The 19,222-nt window shown below is 32.5% G+C and overlaps 3 protein-coding genes across 5 annotated transcripts; all 3 read right to left on the bottom strand.

Moving 5' to 3' along the window:
- Positions 1–371: 371 nt before the first annotated feature.
- On the bottom strand, positions 372–5,909 carry LOC135791171 (proton-coupled amino acid transporter-like protein CG1139). Its single transcript, XM_065301486.1, is given in 10 exon segments — positions 372–882; positions 945–1,120; positions 1,213–1,391; positions 1,456–1,796; positions 1,799–1,815; positions 1,874–1,995; positions 2,116–2,266; positions 2,346–2,447; positions 2,569–2,811; positions 5,754–5,909. Coding segments are annotated over 9 exon segments (1,383 nt in total). The 5' UTR covers positions 2,613–2,811; positions 5,754–5,909; the 3' UTR covers positions 372–631.
- A 225-nt stretch (positions 5,910–6,134) lies between these two features.
- LOC135791167 (proton-coupled amino acid transporter-like protein CG1139) lies at positions 6,135–15,251 on the bottom strand. Of its 3 annotated transcripts, none has more exons than XM_065301477.1 (8): positions 14,915–15,251; positions 9,869–10,026; positions 9,361–9,477; positions 7,820–8,092; positions 7,392–7,749; positions 7,157–7,335; positions 6,908–7,083; positions 6,135–6,840 (listed from the first exon to the last, which is right to left on the bottom strand). In XM_065301477.1, exons 2-8 carry the CDS (start codon positions 9,922–9,924, stop codon positions 6,584–6,586), a joined length of 1,416 nt encoding a protein of 471 aa, XP_065157549.1. In that variant the 5' UTR covers positions 9,925–10,026; positions 14,915–15,251; the 3' UTR covers positions 6,135–6,583. The 3 variants fall into 3 exon arrangements, with proteins under 3 accessions (XP_065157549.1, XP_065157548.1, XP_065157550.1); XM_065301476.1 differs by lacking the exon at positions 14,915–15,251 and adding an exon at positions 12,710–12,763; XM_065301478.1 differs by lacking the exon at positions 14,915–15,251 and adding an exon at positions 11,293–11,398.
- A 1,498-nt stretch (positions 15,252–16,749) lies between these two features.
- On the bottom strand, positions 16,750–19,199 carry LOC135791166 (glucose dehydrogenase [FAD, quinone]-like). The gene is made up of 3 exons (XM_065301475.1): positions 18,755–19,199; positions 18,485–18,700; positions 16,750–18,419 (listed from the first exon to the last, which is right to left on the bottom strand). The coding sequence occupies exons 1-3, from the start codon at positions 18,957–18,959 to the stop codon at positions 16,945–16,947; spliced, it is 1,896 nt and encodes a 631-aa protein (XP_065157547.1). The 5' UTR covers positions 18,960–19,199; the 3' UTR covers positions 16,750–16,944.
- Between the last annotated feature and the right edge of the window lie 23 nt (positions 19,200–19,222).

The following is a 19,222-nucleotide window of genomic DNA, read 5'->3' as shown; positions in this document are numbered from 1 at the left end:
GTTATAATAATAATAATAATAGTAATAATAATCATAATAGTGCGGGGAACATAACATTATCTTATTTCACAATGGCACTTGCTAAATTGGCTACATTGTAAACATGTTTAAACACTATCGTCTTCTTTAAATTTAAATTTCTTTGGATTTTTTTGTGTGCGTTAAATTTCCATATAGAGCTACCAATCAAAACATAGGCAACCCACTTTTTTATACAAAAAATAGCATTTTCGAAAATGTTATCCTAACATTCAAATGTTTAGACTCGAAAACAGAAACATATAAAATACTTAATAATATTTGACATGGTCATGAACTGAACAGGATGTACACATTTCTATCTTTCGTATTTACCATGATGTTGCAATACATGGTCCAAAGAGCATTTTCATATATTTTATCTCAATCTGTCAACTTCATCATGAACAATATCAATTATACGTGATGATTTGAGTTTTAGATCATCTTCAAAGTTATAATCATCTTCTTCAAATTCTTAACATGATAACGTAATGAATGATTACTTGATCTTATCAATAATAGCACTATACTTAGATATATATGTTTGTATTCTACTGTATCAGGCGCGAAGTGGAGTGCAACCCTGTAAATTTGCTTCAGTTTAATATTCTTAACTGCCACTAGAAAGTGCATTAATGATTTCCGATAAGCAGCTGTAACTGCCAGCGCATAAGCCAATAATGCCAAATAATATCAAAAGAATATCCTTGATGAGAATATATTTGCAAGGACCCAATTTATCCGGATACATAACGCAAATTTCCATAATCGCCGGGAACGCAATTCCCAATGCGGAGAGACAGAACGCACCAAACAATGAAATAAACAAGCCAAGAAGTGGAATTGTTACGGCAAGCACAACTGAAATAGAACAATGATATTATTACAATAACAATCCAACTCAAGTAGTCGGTATAACTTACAAGTAACGATGACAGCGCCAATGCGTAGAACGTATTCCCAGACGAGAAGATGGTTACTGTTTTCGAGACGTTTGAAAATGTACGTGTCCCATAAAATCTTCACTGGTACGTAGCCTTGTAAGCCGTATGAGATGAATATAGCAATGGAGTAAAGAATGTTGACTGTTTTCGCCAAGCTGCAACGAAACCAAACAATTTATTAATCATAAACATGCACGCGCACATTTTCACGTAGAATTATGTAATATTTATTAATTTATAAACTTACGCATCTTGTGGGGGGAAATTCAGCGTGATACTGGCCTCGCTCTGTTCACCATAGCGCCAGTATCCAAGGAAACCCATGCCAACATACAAAAATACAATAACAACCATCGCAACGTTCAAAACGCCGCATGTGCCGCCGAAAGATTTAGGTGTCTTCATGTTATTTTCTAACGCAATAACCTTTAAAGAAACAAAAATGGTTTTAATTTTTTATATAAAAAAGAAGATTTAATTGTATACGTACAACACCAACGGCTTCCAAGGCAAACAAAGTTGTTCCGAAAAACAATGGGAACGTATATGCTGTTCCAAAATGAGGCCGCTCATCGATACTCGGCAGGTCTTGGAAAATGTAGTAAAGGACAATGCCGAAAGATGCGAAAGTAAGCACATTGGCTAACGTCGAGAAGGGTGCCAATAACTTGAGATTTCTTATTGAGTTGATGAGAATGAAAGGTACTAGAAGCATGAGGATGTATAATTTGACTGAAATCGCTGTCTCTGTATATTGATCAGCCACCGCTTTGATGTTTACTGCGACGAATACCACGTAAACGCAGCAAATACCAAGTTGGTAAATTACCAAAAGAAGTCTACTAAAATTCTAAAAATCATCGATATTATGTGGATTATGTCTAAAAATACGATTTTTAATCACTTACGGTGACATATTTGCAAATTTGCGAAGACACTGTGGTCCCGATTCTAAAGCTACCTTCATTGACTCTGGATATGTTAAAATTGGAACTTTCAGTCGCTTACACATAATATATTGAGCTTTTACCTACAAATAAAATTAACACGCATAGAAAATTACAATAAAATTGCAATAAATAATTCACACGTGTAAAATTTGAAATTTAAATTTTATTATTTTATTAATATGCGCAGTTAATTTACTTACTAAAATATGAAGGCAGTATGTACACAGTATACCGATGAGAATTGTACAAATGAATCCATTCGTCAGGCCGGAGTTCTTGAAAGCTTCCGGCATCGCCAAGATACCGGTGCCCAAACTACCCTTAAGTAAATGGATGAGCGTCTCCGTATTGCTAGTCAAATAAGAAAGCAAAGCGATCAATATAATGATTAATCGACGTGTTTGCTATGCAATTGAAGTGTTTTAAATACCTTGTTGGATGCTCGACATTCCTGTGCAGATGCGGATCGTAATCGTCATCTTGCGGGCTGCCTTCTCCTCTTTCCACATTCCTAGAATCATCCGAATAATTTCTGCACGCACGTGACAATGGAAAGATGAAAAGAACACAACGTTTATTAATGCAACCATGCAGAGAACAATGATTAGTACATGTAGAAACAGTAACAATTCAACTTTTCAACAATTTCTTACTTGTTTGCTCCAACAGGCTTCAGCTTCATCGTCTCTTGCGCCATCTTGGAGGCTTTTTCAGTACGCGCGTGAAATGGCGCCTTAGGTTACTGGTCAAATTACGATTTGGTTCGTGTTTGAAAAATTCCTGAGGAGCTTAGCGTTATATAACATCGGACGTCACATGTGATTGTTCTTCGATGTTAAGTGTTAAGGAATACGACCTCTCGTTTTAACAATTCATTGTGTGTAATGCCGGATCGCCTGGAACAAACAAGAGAAAAATCAATTTGTGTTTGAAACATATCATTACAGCTATACTCATAGAGCAGATGATGGTTGAGTTAAATGATGGATGCCGAGGCAAATTAATCATATTGTACTTATTATTCTGCTCTACATATTTGAATATTTATTTTGCTTACATAAGAATCAATGTTTTGAGTTTATCAGTGGTAATTTTGAATGAATAAGTAAACAAATAAATTTGCAATTCAAAGTAACTAATTTTCAAATTACGTAAATTTATCTTTTCCGCATCGGGAAACTTTCCAGTCTACAGGTCTGCAGTTTACGCTGAAGTGCTGAAAATTCTGAATTTAGGTCAATTTCGCAGACTAGATGGACCCATTTTAAAATGATTACCAACACAATGTGTTATTTACGTCAAATTGAAGAATTTAAGGTAATTGCTTCTGTTAGTAATCGAGTAATCGATTTTGTAATTACCTAAGTGTGTTTTCAGCACAATCACACAAAACTTACAAAAAATGTTTTTCGAACAAACTTAATTCAATAAATATTAATTTGATTGTCGCGCGATATTATGAATGAAAATCTCATAAATTACAAATCGTTTTATGTACTTAATGTATAATTAATGAAGCATGTCTATAACTAGATAATTTACCTAATAATTGAAGCAATCAACGTTCGATTTATGTTGGTCACGATCAAACAATGTCACTATTCTAGTCGTTGGCGAAAATAAACTTGTAAACTATTAAATTAGGCGGAGTAATCTGATCGCACTTAAAATACGCACTGGCCAGAGTCAACTTGGCGCAATCCTGTGAGCTGGATGATCTGTTCAGCCCTACGTCCGATTCTGACTGATGACTTTTAAACGCAACGAGTTTGAACAACACAAATTTAGACCGTCGCGCAGTGTGTGTGCTTATTTCGTTCAGCACTTGCAAACTGTTTTCTATAGTCTGTAGTCAACTATTGCAGCCAAGATTTCTACAGTCATACATACGACACTTGTATTTAATAAATAATTACACTTGGACTGTAATGTTTTTTCAAACAAAATTTTTATTCTTTAAGAAACAAAAGGAAAAAATTAAAAATTTGTATTATGCCTAAAATAATATTTGAATATAATTATAGTTAAGTTAATATTATTTAGAAAAGATTCATGTTTGCCCGTGAACTTGACGCTGCGAAATAAAACGTGAGCACAAAATGCAAAAATAGATAAATTAGAAAATTGGGTCTGCCAAGTGATCAAAGTCGATAGACGACTTAACCTTTCCGTCTGACCACTGAATGCAATTATAATTATACGTAGAGGAATTTCGAGGGTGGTGCAGCTACAATGTGCCTTCAAAGCACACGAATTCATTGGCACGCTTTGTAGAAATTGCAATTATGTAATTTCCAAGCAACGAGCAGAGACCAGAATCTCAAGTGACGTTTTAACCGAAGTTTCGTCTAAAGTAGGCGGTCATGGTACATCTGCCACTGTACATCACTTATTGAATAATTAAAGCAATGATTTATGTTGTAAAGAAACCTTATAGCGAATTAGATTGTTAATTGACAATTGTTACCAACCGAGCTTTAAATGACAGACACACTTAACTATGATAAATTCGATATAAATAAAAATTACGGTGCCGAATATCTTTGTTCATAAAGGAAATTGATTTAAAAGAAAAATTAATCTATATCTAAATCAATTGAAATTAACTGTTAATAACTGTTAATTGCTTAAATATAAACATTCTCCAATTAAATCTTGTTAGTTAGATTAAGCTATTTTTAATTCATGTTTCGTTTGCAACAGTTGCTGTGTAATATTCAAAGTTCGTGATGTGTTTTTATTAATTTTGCGCAAACATGTTCCTTTTGAACTCTTGAAGAAATGTTGCATATACTGATTTATTTTTGGAATTTGCTTACAACATTAACCATCATCATCATCGTAATATTACAATATTATTTGTAAACAAGTAGCGATGCATGTTTAACATGCAAGATTATATATAGTCACGTTGGGATAACAAGATCACAAGCAAAATCAATTAATTCATTGAAATTTATATTATAAAATTGTTATTGCAAGAAATTTATATCATTTGAAGCATAAAAGTCAAATATTTTTCATAGTATGTGGTAATATTTTAATAGTGTGAATTTATTGCTGTCAATGATCTTCTCAAAGCAATTTTAGCTTATATTGTAATAAAAAAATATGTTTTTCCTGTTTATATTCAGTTTATACGCACATTAACGTCCGGTAATGCATTATTCGCGTTAATACCTGTGTCCAAAAAGATATTTTCGTTTTATTATGAATTTATGATTGAATATTAAATTTTGGTCTTCAAAACATATCCAATAACTTTAATAATACTATAAATATGTTCAAAAATTGTCAGTTAAATGATTAATTATAATTATGTTTACAAATCTAAAAATAGTCCAAGAAAAAAAGCTGGCACTCAAAAAATATTAGGTAAAGCTTATTATATTTTTATATTTGTTGAATGAAAAGCTCATTGTCACATGATTGTCGGACGAAACGCGTTAAGCTTGACACGCATCACACATCGTAATTTCCTCTATGTATCTAAATATACAACATTTCTTTCACGGACAACGATTGTCGTTTCGGTCTTTGACCTATTGCGTCACTCCCAAAGTCATCGCTCCAAGGTATTTTCTGCACGATAACTGATGACACTAAAGCGAGAGTAATGAGCAATAAATCTAATCGTAATGTGCATGCAAACTTACACGCCGGCGTGTACGCATAATTTATTAATATGGTCGTTTCCTCAATTACGCGCTCCCTTGCACGCTTGGATATTCTGGATTGAATTTGCGAGCAATTGCATAACCACGCAATTGAGAACCCTTGCGCCGCAGATGGTAGAAACACGTGGGAATATCGCGACGAGTATTATTCTTGTACTTACGCTTTTATAACGGTCATGCAGCACGCAGAGAATTTGGTGTTATCACTCGCGCACGAACCTTATAGTCGCGCAATTTTTTAGGATTAAGTGCGACGCGTGTGACGCGACTGTAAGTAGGGCACTATTATTTAGGGCGCCATATTTTCGGAGCGTGCTTATATGGGGGTTTGTACGAGGTAGGCATCCACCAAACGTGCGCGGCGTCGCGACGCCGAGTATCTCGGTTTGAAGTTGTTTTCAAGCGTATTGCTGCGCCATCTGATTCACTCTAGTGATACTTTTTATTAATCATCACAGAAATCCTTATCTTATATTTTTTAGTAATTGGTTTAAATAAATTAGGGAATCGGATGATTTTGGTTAGTTATAATAATAAACATATTAACAATGACAACGTATTATATTAATTTTTATAAAAATTACATACTTTGCTCTAAAATCATGGAATCACTTATTTTTTTGGACATAACATTACATCACTAACATCTAATAAAACTAATTGTCTTGTATCTATACTACTCACAGTGGTAACAGTTTAGATGAGCAAATTGTTTGTCCGTGTTTAACATAGAAATATTTTTTGGTGAATTTTAAAGTATTGAACTAAGCATTGGACTAGAATAATATTCATGGCAAACACACGCGCATTCATGCCACTTTTCAATCTGTTTCAATAAACACTTTCGTTCAATGTATAAAAATATCATACTCACGACACTACTTATTAGAAAATTACGCTACTATACAACTATACATATTGTACTTATGAATGATCGTAACGAGTAACTAGATACATTTACGTGAAAAATAAATAGGATAAGAACGTAGTGTCACTCTTCGCCATTGACGAATTCATCAATGATCTTACTCAAACTAGTGTATGTGCCGATGACAAGGCCAAAGATACCAAAACAAATGAGCAAGACATTTTTGACTACCATAATATTGAATTTCATCCCATCCAGATAGTTCCAATAGGTGCACATGTCAATTAACGCTGGGATGGCAATGCCCAAAGCAGCCAAACACAAAGCACCGATCAAAGAGATGAAGAGATCTAGTTTTGGATATGCGGCCGCCAAAGAGACTAAAATATTAATCACAAATTAATAATAATATTCACATTTTAATATAATTGTTTTGTAGGTACTTACAAGTGATCAACACAATCAATGTGCGGACAACGTACTCGATAAAGGACTTTTTGCTGTTTTTCAAAAACCTGTGACTCAGATACTCATTCCATGTGATGTCAATGGCTACGTAACATTGAAGTGCGTACGTGATGAAGATCGACAAGGCCAGCATGACCTGGACAACTTGACCCAAACTAAAAAAAATCAAAATAATGCACTTCCTTGATCACGTTTTTTTTGCGGGTGGAATAAATTTAAAGTACTTACACGTCTCCTGGCGGCAAGTCCAATGTTATGGAACCTTTAACCTTGTTGCCATACGTTAAATATCCTAGGAAACCCATACCCATGTAAAGTGCTACGATGGAAGACATGCCGATGTTTAATACTCCAAAACCACCACCGAATTTCTTCGGAGTTTTCATTTCGTTTTCCAATGGCATAATCTATAATTAAATCAATTAGAAATAGAAGATTTCTTTTAAAAATTAGTTTAACTTACGACGCCGATAGCTTCCAAAGCAAAAAGTACAGTACCCAAAAACAAAGGCCAATTTTCAACGTCACCGACTGCATCACGCTCTTCAAACGTCGGAGAACCATCAATCAAGTAATATACAATGATACCAAAACTCACGAATGTGATAAAATTCGCCGCTGTTGAGAAGGGCGCGAGTAGTTTCAAGTTTTTAATCCAGTTGATTAAAATCAAAGGTAGCAGGAACATTAACATATACAATCGCAGATTGATGTCTTCAAAGTATTCATCGCATACATTTTTGATATTTGTAGCAATAAACACAATGTATACACAGCATGTGCCCATTTGGTACAATAACAAGAAAGCGTTTACCATGTGCCTAAAATAAAAATAATAAAATTCATTTTTGTTTAAAAAATAATTGATTTTTAAGTAGTTAATATATTTACACTGATGCCGATGCACATTTTTGAAATATCGCTGGTCCTTCCAAGAACGCAGCTTCCGCTGTAGCTGGATATGTGAGACTAGGTTCCCGACGACGTTTGCACAATTCATATTCAGCGCTGATAAGCAAGTGAATGCAATATGTGCAAATTAATCCAATCAAAACAGTTCCAATTAAACCGATGATGTATCCAGAATGAGAAAACGCTAAGGGCATAGCTAAAATGCCAGTTCCCAGACTGCCTTTTAGCAAATGGAAGAGCGTCTCAGAGTTCCTAAAATAATAAAATTTCTCATTATTAGATTCTCATTGCATGTCACATGAATATAATTTTCTTTAAATGGTGTGCGAAAGTATTTTAGCAATGTGACGAAAATGCGAGTTCAACGTCATTCGACAAGTGAACAAATTAGTTGCCGGTCCAATATTGCCGGTGCCAAAAATTCACGTTACGCAACGTCGACGTCGGCAAACTATTATTTTCACTTTAAAAGCAGGGCCACGTTTAAAATTAGCGCCTAGCGCCTGCAATGCGCATCATTTGTATGAGCATAAAACTATAAGTGCGACTCTGCGGCGTTGGTGTACAAAGAGCAATATAGATACAACAATACAATAGCATTCGACGATATGACACGTGCGTAAAATGAAAATCGTTTCTAGGTGATTCATGAAAGAGATAAACGTGTGTTGACACCGTTTATAAAACTAGATAATCTTTTGAATATAAAGTAATTGACTACTTAGTTTAAAGTGTGCAAATTGTGCATACAAGTGCCTAAATTTAAATTATTTAAATTTAAACATTTGGCACTTATTAACATGCATAAATTAGTGGAAAAATTCGAATTAATTTGGCTCGAAATGTGCATATTTTCACAGCGAGAGAGTAAAACATAAATAAATTAGTTATTAATTAATTACTTAAAAAATTGCCATCAAATATAAATTAAATATTGAATTTTAAATGAAAATAATAAAATAAGTTGTAGTTTTATCAGTTTTATCAATTTTTACGATTCGATTATTATCATTTTATCATGTTTTACAAAATTTTAATTTTAATTGTTCATAACTTGTTCTACAATCGTTCAATCAACTTAATTTTATCAAAATAAATATATAATTTAATTATAAATATAATTCTGAAAGAATTTTGATTATAACGCTAATAGTTTTTGAGTAATTAATTAATTTATACTAATAAAAATCAAATTATTTTTCTAGCGCCACGTAAATAAATATGACGCGATTTATAATGTCTGCTTTGCGTTTAAAAACCCACAAAATATATAATTACAAAAACTCTTTGACCTTGGCAACTAAAATATAAAATATAAAAAGCCAAATATCGTTTTACGTACTTCACATGTCAATAGAAACCACAATATTGCATTATGCCTATACTTGTTGCCAAAATATTAATTGCAAAAAACCATCGCAATATAAATATTACTAATACTTATGATTCATGAATAATTCAGTGTCTATGTCAATATCATGCACCCACATAAATTATTTAGGTTATTAATTAATACTCACGTTGTAGGATGTTCAACTTTCCGATGCTGATACGGATCGTACTTGTCCGAGGTATTGTCCTTGCCATTGGCATCCTTAATGCTCAGCACGAACGCGGCGTCCTTCATACCTCTAGAACTATATTACGAGTAAATAATACAATATCAACACACAGCGTAAACGCGGATATTTTTAAAGAAAATGCATTTTTTCACTCGTCAAACGTGCACACACAGAAGAAATACGAAGCCATAGAATCTTGAACTTGAACGTTTATTGCGGCTTATGAGTTGAGAGATCATTATGCACGTGTCACTCAACTTTAGATTTCGAACGTGTGTGAAACAATGTATTTTTAAATAATTAATTATTTTATTATACGTTGAATGATTTTTTTGTGTTGTGTTGAAGAGAAATATTTTCTAAATTGTGCCGAGGTTGGATTCAAAAATAATTTTTAATCATGTGCTAGTTTCTGAATATTCACGGTCTTTCCGAGCATATAAAACATGAAAATAAGCCAACATACTTCTTCTTTTCACCCTCGTCGGGCTCATAAGCCGGATTGGTCATTGACGTACTCATCCCGTAGCCGTTGTCTTCTTCTTCGTCGTCTTCGCTGCGTTCGAGTGGTGTCGTGGACGCGGATCTTGGCCGTTGACCGTCGTGATGATGTCTCCTGGTGTCCTGTGAACCAGAAACAACATTTGACGTTCACTATTGCACGCACGTAAACGCACTGTATAGATTCGATCTAATCAGATTTATTTGTTAGCGTCTTTCAATGATACACGACCGGTGCTTGTGTTTGCAATGTGCGAAAATCCGCACTCGGATTATTCGCGAGTGTCGAAAACTTGTGCCGCATGCGTGCGACAGGGAAATCGCGCGGCGGGCTCGAGTGTTCAAAATACAAAACGAAAATAAACTGCAACATTGGTGTGAAGAGGTGTTGGTCGTTTATGTTAGACAAGGGAATTGTAAATAGCAGAAATCGGCCGGAGGCAATTTTTTTATTTTTGCATCTTTTAATTTCAATCTTAAAAATTTCAATTAGTTGTTTGTTGACGGAATCAAATTTAAATCGTTATACCGTTTTATTATTTGTGAATATTCAATTTTATGGCTAGGAAGTAAATTTTTATACTGTAACTAAGGCGTAAAAACATAACAATTATTGGTGTTATCAGGAAATTCTTTTATAAAATATGAATTTTTGTCATTCATTGTTAAATACCTGTATAAATATAAATATATGTTGTTGGAAATACCCTTCATGTTACGTTAAAATAATTATTTAACTAAATATTTACTTAGCGAACCCATAATAATCTGCTTTGAACATAACACGACTACTGCATAATCATAATTATATCAAATATTATTCAGTACATTATTCAGCCTACTGAATATTGTTATCAATTCCTTCCGATGAATAATCAGATCAATGATATAGAATGACAATCTTTTGTAGACAATCACAGATAATGAAATATTTCGTACAAATATTTTTTTGTAAAATATTTCGTACAAATATTTTTTTGTAAAATATTTCATTTTTAATATTATATTAAGTATAATCCCTACGTAGGTAGATTGTTTGAATGGGAATTAATTAATGTACTTTCTTAGTTAATTAGTTTGCATGTATCTGTGTGCAAATACTATGTTGGAGTCAAGTTGATTTATATTTAATGTAAAACATTTAAGCGGAAAAGTACTCATTACCTCCAAAATAATTTAATCAAAATTTAATTTATTTTTAGAATTATTAAGAAAAGGTTATGGTTTTTGATATAAGTATATAGTTGCATAAAGCTATGTTTTATTCAGTAGCTGTAGCAATTTAAGAAAGTTTGCGCCACTTTTTAATAAAATAAATTCCTTTAAAACAAACTTTTCTGGCTTTTCTCCATCAATTAAAAAAAGTATTAAATTTGATAATATCCTCACCGTTTCTTTTCCTTTTTACATTTACACCGCACTTCAAATCTTCAAATATTCTGACACTTTTCTTTTATAAAACTCAGTCACTTAGCTTTTTATTAAAATCTATATAAAAATAATAATTAATTGTACGTTCCACACCGCTTCTGCTTGCCGGCGAACGCACACCTCAACTGATTCAAGCGTTATCCAGGTAATGATATTAATTCATGCGAAAGCCTCGAAAACGAAGCTTATCACTCTGCGTATACATACACTTGCACTTGAACTGAACATTGTTGTTCCCCGATTATTTTAGCTATTTGCCATGTCTACAGGAAACCATTACGAAAAGTATTTCATTTTTTGAGTACATATGGTGTAGTAAATACGTATCTAAATGATTATCTTATATTACTAACGATTTATGCGTTTTTGCTGATTGTGATTTTACTAGCAGCAAATAACACTTAAAATTTATTAGGTTTGTTACGTATCGATGAGTCAAAGTTTCGTAAAATTTACAACAAGTCTAAACTTGAAAAGAAATAATTTTGAAGTTTTTCTCATATTAATTAATTAATTAGGTAATTAAACAATGATAAAAGAAGTGAATTTGCTAGAAATTTATAATGAGTCATGCTTTTTACAAAAGTTAACGTTGATTTTATTCGTATTTGATAAACATTTTAGGCATTTTTAAAACAAGCGATAAAAATTGCAGCTATAAAATTTCTATAAAATCTAACTCATAAAATGCAAAAAAAACTATTACAAGTATTTTGCACTGAGCTATATAAAATTATATTTTCACCACGAAAATTGTAAATTTAATTAACACTCTTTGTCAAAAACAAAAACACAATCCACAATCCAATAACACCTACGTCTACTTTGTTAATATTTACAATTAGCCATTATTTGTGTCACATGAAATAAAACTCTATTTATAGATCAGTTATTTATATTCGTAAATGAAGTATAATAAGGTAATTTTTGGCCTCCATTTCTCAAGTGCACACGTGTGTAGTACATCTACAACTACACACGCATTTATGCAATAAACGAAATTGAGACTATAATGCCCCCGCGATGTGCCATCACAATTCGCGTCTGCACAACACATAACGTCCCCCTTTTTTCAAGTTGTTCATTAAGCAATTTCTTGACGATCTTCTCGTCGCATGACGGCATTGGCGGTGTTAGTGCACATCCTTGTTAGAAACAGATTTGTTATATTAACGTCGTACGCAAATGCGCAAACAGACCCACAACAAGCCCCCGTGTTTCAGGTTTGTTTCTTCGTTTTGGTTGGTCGCTTCATTCATATCTTCTACTCATGAATGACGTACACACACATCCATACATACATATTATGAGTATCATGTATGGTAATTCATCAATTTATTAATAAATACGCAAAACCGTGTCGTTATCTACTTACGCCACGATTACGTTCTCTTCCTTTGTGTCGTCCGCCATGCAAAAGGTTCATTTGTATTTCTAGAAACGGGTTTAAACTTTTATTGCTCAACCCTGTTGAAAGCATAATGTTTTATTTTGCTTTGCTTACCTCCGCCACCGTGTATAGAATCATCATCATCATCCGAATTCACTAATTTGTATCGAACCGAATACATTTTGCTTGTAATTAGCGATTGCTGCACGCGCTAATAATGTGCGAAACAAACTAATTGATTGACCTAAGCAATCAAGTCAATGTAGATTTTTATAATTAGAGTTACAGCATGAAAGTCTTTGCCAACAATTGTTTCATGAATTTGCACAAGTAAACAAGGTGCGTCATTGATTAGTTAGTATTGCCTCGTGTATATGTATAGCAATTTTTATTTAATACGCTAATGTTTTTAAAAAATGCCAAATGCAAATATTTACAAATTACAGTGTTTGAAGGTAAATTATTCGCATTTTTGTGTTTGGATTGTTTTTTAACTTAATTTTTTATATTTACTTATATATTTTGCTTGCTCCTTTCTATTTTTCTTTAGTGTAAGTGTTATCACTTCATTATTATATGCAAATCAAGTAAATTTTTATTTTATATTAAATTCATTTTTTACTTGATTTAAAATGCGCACGATTAAGGTGCAAAACTATATATAAGGCTACACTGATGCCAAAACGCTATACAAATAAAAGAAACATAAATATTTACGCTGATAACGTATAATAATTCAGAATAATTTGTTTTAAACGTTCAATATAACTAATATTTTTTGTTTAGCGCATAACCTGTCATTTACTAAAAGTGGACGCGTCGATTTTCCACAAGCAGCACGCAGTTACAACGCGGCGGGTTAACAGACAAGATCGTTATTGTTAAACACGCTACGTTTACTAAATTATTGTGATAAGTAATAAAATAAGCAGATAAAATTTCTTAAATACTTACGGGAAGATTTTATTTTTGCAACTTTAAATAATAAGTTAATAAATAATTTCAGGTGAGTACCGAGAATCTAACTTTAAATACTTATATAACACATCAGCATGTGTGTGTACATTTATTTTATCAGTGAATGCTCAAATTCGTCTATAACCTACGTAACAAATGCGCATTATGAAAAGTTTTCGCTCGCTCAGACACAAGTGTCATTCAAATAATGTCGACATCTTACAGTTGATTAAATCTAAACTACATAAATCAACTTACGGATGAAATTATTATGAATGAACTAAAACGACTTAGTTTAATGAATCAGGATGTTCTTGATGTCAAATTAGCATCTTGAAGTATCAACAATGAACCTAGCGTCATGCGAACATGAAACTATGATTCATTTAAATATTAATCGATTTATATTAATTATTTCTTTAAAAATACTTTTCAAATTTAATTGCTGAGTTAACGACAAATATGTTAATATATTTTTGTGTAATAATAATAATATAAAATTCATTTTTATAAAGATTAGAAAAATATCACCAATATTTAGTGCGTAATCAAACAAAAACCTTAAATTTTTCACAAAAATTGCTTTAAAAAATTCTTTCATTTTATCAGATTAAAACTATTTGTAGAAGGGGTAAAACTACATTATAGTATATTCAAATATTTATTATTTAGATAACTCTTAATCGAATCAAATTAATTCCATGGTTTAATCCTGCTTAATCCAAAGAAAGGTGTTTAGAGGTTAAATTACAACACCTAATAAACTACGCTAGTTATAAGTTATAAATAATTCTCTAATAAAAAAAAATAATTAAATTACGAATACAATCTAGCAGACCTTGCCGCTTTGTTGCTTGATTCAATCGGTATTGCAAAACCCAACATTAATTAATGAACGCTGCAAAGCCGCTACATTACCCACTCACACCTGCCAATATAATTTTATCTGAGCGTAGCGCATTAAAATGCTTCAGTTGACATTAAGTGCAAGTTTATTCTCACACTTGATTGACTGATTAGATTTCTGGAATTTATTGTTTTTTATATTATTCTGTTGATACAAGGGTGTTTTTTAGTTCGAAATCAGATAATAAATTAAGAATTTTGAAATTTGTCAAGTGGTTTTAAATATAATAAAAATTTGTAGATTATCTACAATAAAATTTGATTTTGTTGATTTAGTGATTTCTCAAAATGTAATCAAAATTAATATGAACTTTCATAAACACTTACCTGGAGTTAATTCCGTTGTATTATAAAGTTTAAACTTAGATTTCACATTTAAAGTTAAAAATGCTTCACAAGAGGGCGACACGTTATTTAAAATATTTATTTTTAAGTAAATATTAAACTATTTTGACAATTAGCGATCGTAACTCTCACTTTCAACGGTAACACTGGCGTATTAACAACAGATTGATAGCAGTTAGAGGTGTTGGCCGATAATGGTATGGTTGTCGTGCTGTGCGACGCACGATTAACGTTTCTATCAGTGGCGATTGCGATTTATATAGGAGACGCTTCACTTACACCTAGTTGTCGTAACTCCAGCGAGTTACACGTTGATACCGTATTGACATCATGGCTAAGCGGTCAAAATGCACAAGATGTTACCATTTATCTGAGGGTGTGCGTATAATTCGTTGTCTGACTGTTTCTCGTCGGCATTAATACCAAGAGTGGGATCGTGCAAATATATGTGTCAATTGTTTTATTGTTTCCGCTATGTGTTAATTTTAATATGAAATTTTGCAATGCAACAAGATATTAATATGTGCAGCACCTTAAACTTGATTCATTCATTCATAATACGTTTTGATTGATCATTTGAAAGTAATCCTGAGTTTTATAGTTGTCGCTGTTATTAATTGTTGATAGTATAATCCCTGTCTGATAACCGAGGGCATAATCATCATGTTTAAACATATTACAATCAGGTACGGATGGCATTGACATAAAAATCTCATAATTTGTTTGTGCACCACTGTTTCACAAGTGCTATTATATCGAGAGTGAGACATTATTCAATTAGGCTTGCAATCCAAATACTTAGCAACAATGCGACTGCCTGCAGAGAAAATCTGATTCCAAGTAAACAAGCGAAAATCACTTCTCGAGTACTTTTATAATTGTACATTGTACAAAACCAATTGAAACCTTATCGGATCCTGATAAAATTTCCATTCCTATTTGAGCTACATTGGTAACATACCGGGTTAGTTTTAGAAAACTTGATAATAGCTGGCGATGGGGGAAAAACAATTTAAAAACTGAAATAATTAATTGTAATAAATTACCATGAAATTATTATGCAAGAAAAATAAATAGGTATTGAAAATTTTACAGTTTTAGCAAAAAGAAACGAATATTTAATTTTTTTTTAAATAAACATCTTAGTAAATACTTAAATAATATCAGTTTAAAGATGGAAACTTTACCTTTTTAGTAATTCTTATTCATAATTATTTAATCATTCTGAATTCAGATGTTTCCAAAAACATTCCAAATATGTCGGTGTATTTTTCATATCCTACTTATAGCACTTGACACTACTAATTTAATTCCATCATCGCATGGAATATTATCTAGATGAAATCACTGCTTAAACATTAACGTAAGTACAAATACCTTTCAGAGGTGACAAATAGATTACAAGAGCTGTGGAATGTGTTCAATTCTCATCTACCAAACACCTAATACAGACACAATTTTCAAAATGATTTACATGTATATAAATAGACTATTCAACCATAATTTAATGACTAAAATACTTCCTGTTTATGTTCGTATTAAAAAACAAGTAACGTTTTTGCGTTTAATCAAATTATCAATCTTATTGTTTGTCCGCAGTCATTCCGCTAAGCATAATGCTCAAGGTGTCATAATTGGTTCAGTAAATACTTGTGTACCAGCAAGGAAATCGCATAGACAAGCAAATACGCATTAGGATAATAATTGAGTTGGAATTTTAAATAGTTACCCTAAAAACACTGCAAAGAAACAAACACGTTCGTTCACTATTATTTTTTGTGTCAATATTTTTTGCAAACTGACTAAAACTTAAAGTATTTGTTAAATGCCAAGGTGCATTGTGTAAGTTTTTAATTTATGTGTTTAAAATACTCATTTGTACCATATACATACATAGAATAACAGAGAATTTTAAAATATTCCACCAACACAGTAACATAAAATCATATAGAATGTATTGTTGGTTGCCTAAAACATTACAAAACATTCAACATATTCAACTCTAAAACTTTTTATCTAATATAACTCAATTTAAGCATTCCATATTCTTCTTTAATCAAATCAGCCCCTTTTTCTCCTATCATAACAGCTGAAGCATGTGGATGTCCTGATATTGAAAATGGTATAACGCTTGCATCAATCACTCGTAGTTTTCCAACACCATAAACTTTTAACTCGCCATCAACTACTCCTCCCAACTCTTCATCTTTCATTGCACAAGTCCCAAGAGGATGATAAACATTCATAGTAATTTGTCTGATAGTGCAATACCAATACTCTTTTGAAAGATATAAGGTGTTTTTACAAGCAGGAAAAGTGTATTCAATCAAAGATGCATTGATTCTTTTAAAAGCTTCAGTGTCGATTAATTTCAACACATGTTGAACCCCTAAAAAAATTGTTGCAATGTCTAAGTTATTCCTATCCGAAAGAAAATTTGGATGAATCAATGGATAATCAAACGGATCTTTTGATTTCAAACTTATATAACCGAAAGATCTTGGTCGTAAAAGAACAACATAAACAATAAAAGTAGTTGTGGGGTCTGTATGTTTCCAAATTGCATCATAACTAATGTTGGTGAGATGAAAACTTTGTTGGTTAGCACGTCCAGTACTATTTGATGGTACAAATAGTAATTCAATGTCTGGTACACCAGAAGTTTGACTTAAGTGGGTTTCATGGAAACTTATACCTTCCAGGTTAGCTGCAATTGTATAAGGTCCTATTCCTTGTAAATATTCTCTAATATACTGTCTACGTGATTTGATTGGTTCCGTATAATTACTTTGAAATATCATACCGTAAAAAGTCGCGTGATCTTGTAAATTTAAACCTACGTAAGGAGAATTTCTTACAATAGGAATACCATGTTGTAATAAAGTCCAAAGTGGTCCTATACCCGAATGCATCAATATTAAAGGTGATCCAAATACACCTCCACTCAATATAACCTCTTTTGTAATTCTAACCTTACTTTTCTTCCCTTGATATGTAAATTCAACACCTGTAGCCCTTCTATTCCGTGTTAATACTTTAGTAACATATGCCCCTGTTAAAATATCTAAATTACTTCGAGTGGTACCCAAATATCCTCGTGCTGTCGAAACACGTTGCCCATTTTCAGTAATCAGTTGATTTAACGCCGCTCCAATTTGCTCCGCACCATTTATATCAGTTATCTCCATCCCTAGTTCCTGGTGTGCTTCCAGGAAAGCATTAGTTTGAGGACTAACCGGAACATGATTGTTTATTGGTAATGGCCCACTTTGACCATGGTAATGAAGATCCACGTTTGGGATGTGGGTATGTTCTGACTTTTTAAAGTATGGCAGAACATGGTCATAGGACCAGGTACCGTTTGCTAAGTATGAATTCCACGTGTCGAAATCTTTACGATGTCCTCGCGAATAAATGACACCGTTTATAAGACTAGTACCACCTAGTCCTCGACCTCTTGGAAATGGACATCGCTTGTCTATCATACCTTGAGTATTATTAACAATTGTTAACATTATATATGATGATAAATTGTAAAATGTTTAGTTTTACCTTGACATGCATGTCGTTGTGGTACACTGAAGTATCCCCAATTGTAATTCGTAAATCTCGAGTAGAAATACAGTCCTGGAATATTTGTAAAGTTGTTTTCGCGTTCTCCTGCTTCTAGGAGTAATATTTTCCATTGCGGTACTTCACTTAATCGTGCGGCAACCACTGATCCACTTGATCCACCACCAATGACCACAAAATCATATTCTCCGAAATCTAAACGTAAATCAAATATTTAATAGCATATTAATGTAATAATTTTGTTAATACCTTTGTGACGTGCTCTTTGATCATAAAAATTCCCTTTGTGTTCGTTAGCGTCAACAGGAGCTGTATAAGTATCAAATTTGCTAATTGTATCATCAATTAAATTTTCATAATAGTCGATTAACGTGTCGTTTTCTGCGTCTGTTGCCTGTCCCAAGGCAGTAGATAGTAGGATATTACACAATCCGAAAACAATAATAGTTTGCATGATAAATATTTGACGAAACACTTATTTTTCACATTGACTTAACAAATATGGGTTTTCCTGCATTTGTTTTGATATTTATTAATAATTTGTTGCATTGCATTCATTCTTATAGAGGATTGTATGTAAGTACAACTTATGCGATAAGTAAATGTGGAAATTCAAAATATAAATATAAAAACAAGTTTGGCAAGTAGAGCAGTGATATTAAAAGTTTGCTGCGTGGAAAATTTGGTTAAAGAGTTTGGATAATTGTGGATCACGTA

Source organism: Atheta coriaria, unplaced genomic scaffold (assembly GCF_025399875.1).
Source record: "Atheta coriaria isolate IRGN ID8LTWV9N9 unplaced genomic scaffold, Caltech_Dcor_3.1 hic_scaffold_4_pilon, whole genome shotgun sequence".
Classification (NCBI taxonomy): Eukaryota; Metazoa; Arthropoda; class Insecta; order Coleoptera; family Staphylinidae; genus Dalotia; species Dalotia coriaria.
This window is presented reverse-complemented; position numbering and strand designations above follow the sequence as displayed.

What these genes read in the sequence shown, in the direction of transcription:
- LOC135791167 (XM_065301476.1), bottom strand. Translation starts at nt 12,760, where the DNA reads ATGAACCTTTTGCATGGCGGACGACACAAAGGAAGAGAACGTAATCGT. An exon ending in AAAGTTGAACATCCTACAAC is followed by an intron (nt 8,093 to 9,360) that starts GTGAGTATTAAT and finishes TTATTATTTTAG; the next exon opens with GAACTCTGAGACGCTCTTCC. An exon ending in ATTGATTGTGTTGATCACTT is followed by an intron (nt 6,841 to 6,907) that starts GTAAGTACCTAC and finishes TTAATATTTTAG; the next exon opens with TCTCTTTGGCGGCCGCATAT.
- LOC135791166 (XM_065301475.1), bottom strand. Translation starts at nt 18,959, where the DNA reads ATGCAAACTATTATTGTTTTCGGATTGTGTAATATCCTACTATCTACT. An exon ending in TCAAAGAGCACGTCACAAAG is followed by an intron (nt 18,701 to 18,754) that starts GTATTAACAAAA and finishes ATTTACGTTTAG; the next exon opens with ATTTCGGAGAATATGATTTT. An exon ending in ACAACGACATGCATGTCAAG is followed by an intron (nt 18,420 to 18,484) that starts GTAAAACTAAAC and finishes ATAATACTCAAG; the next exon opens with GTATGATAGACAAGCGATGT.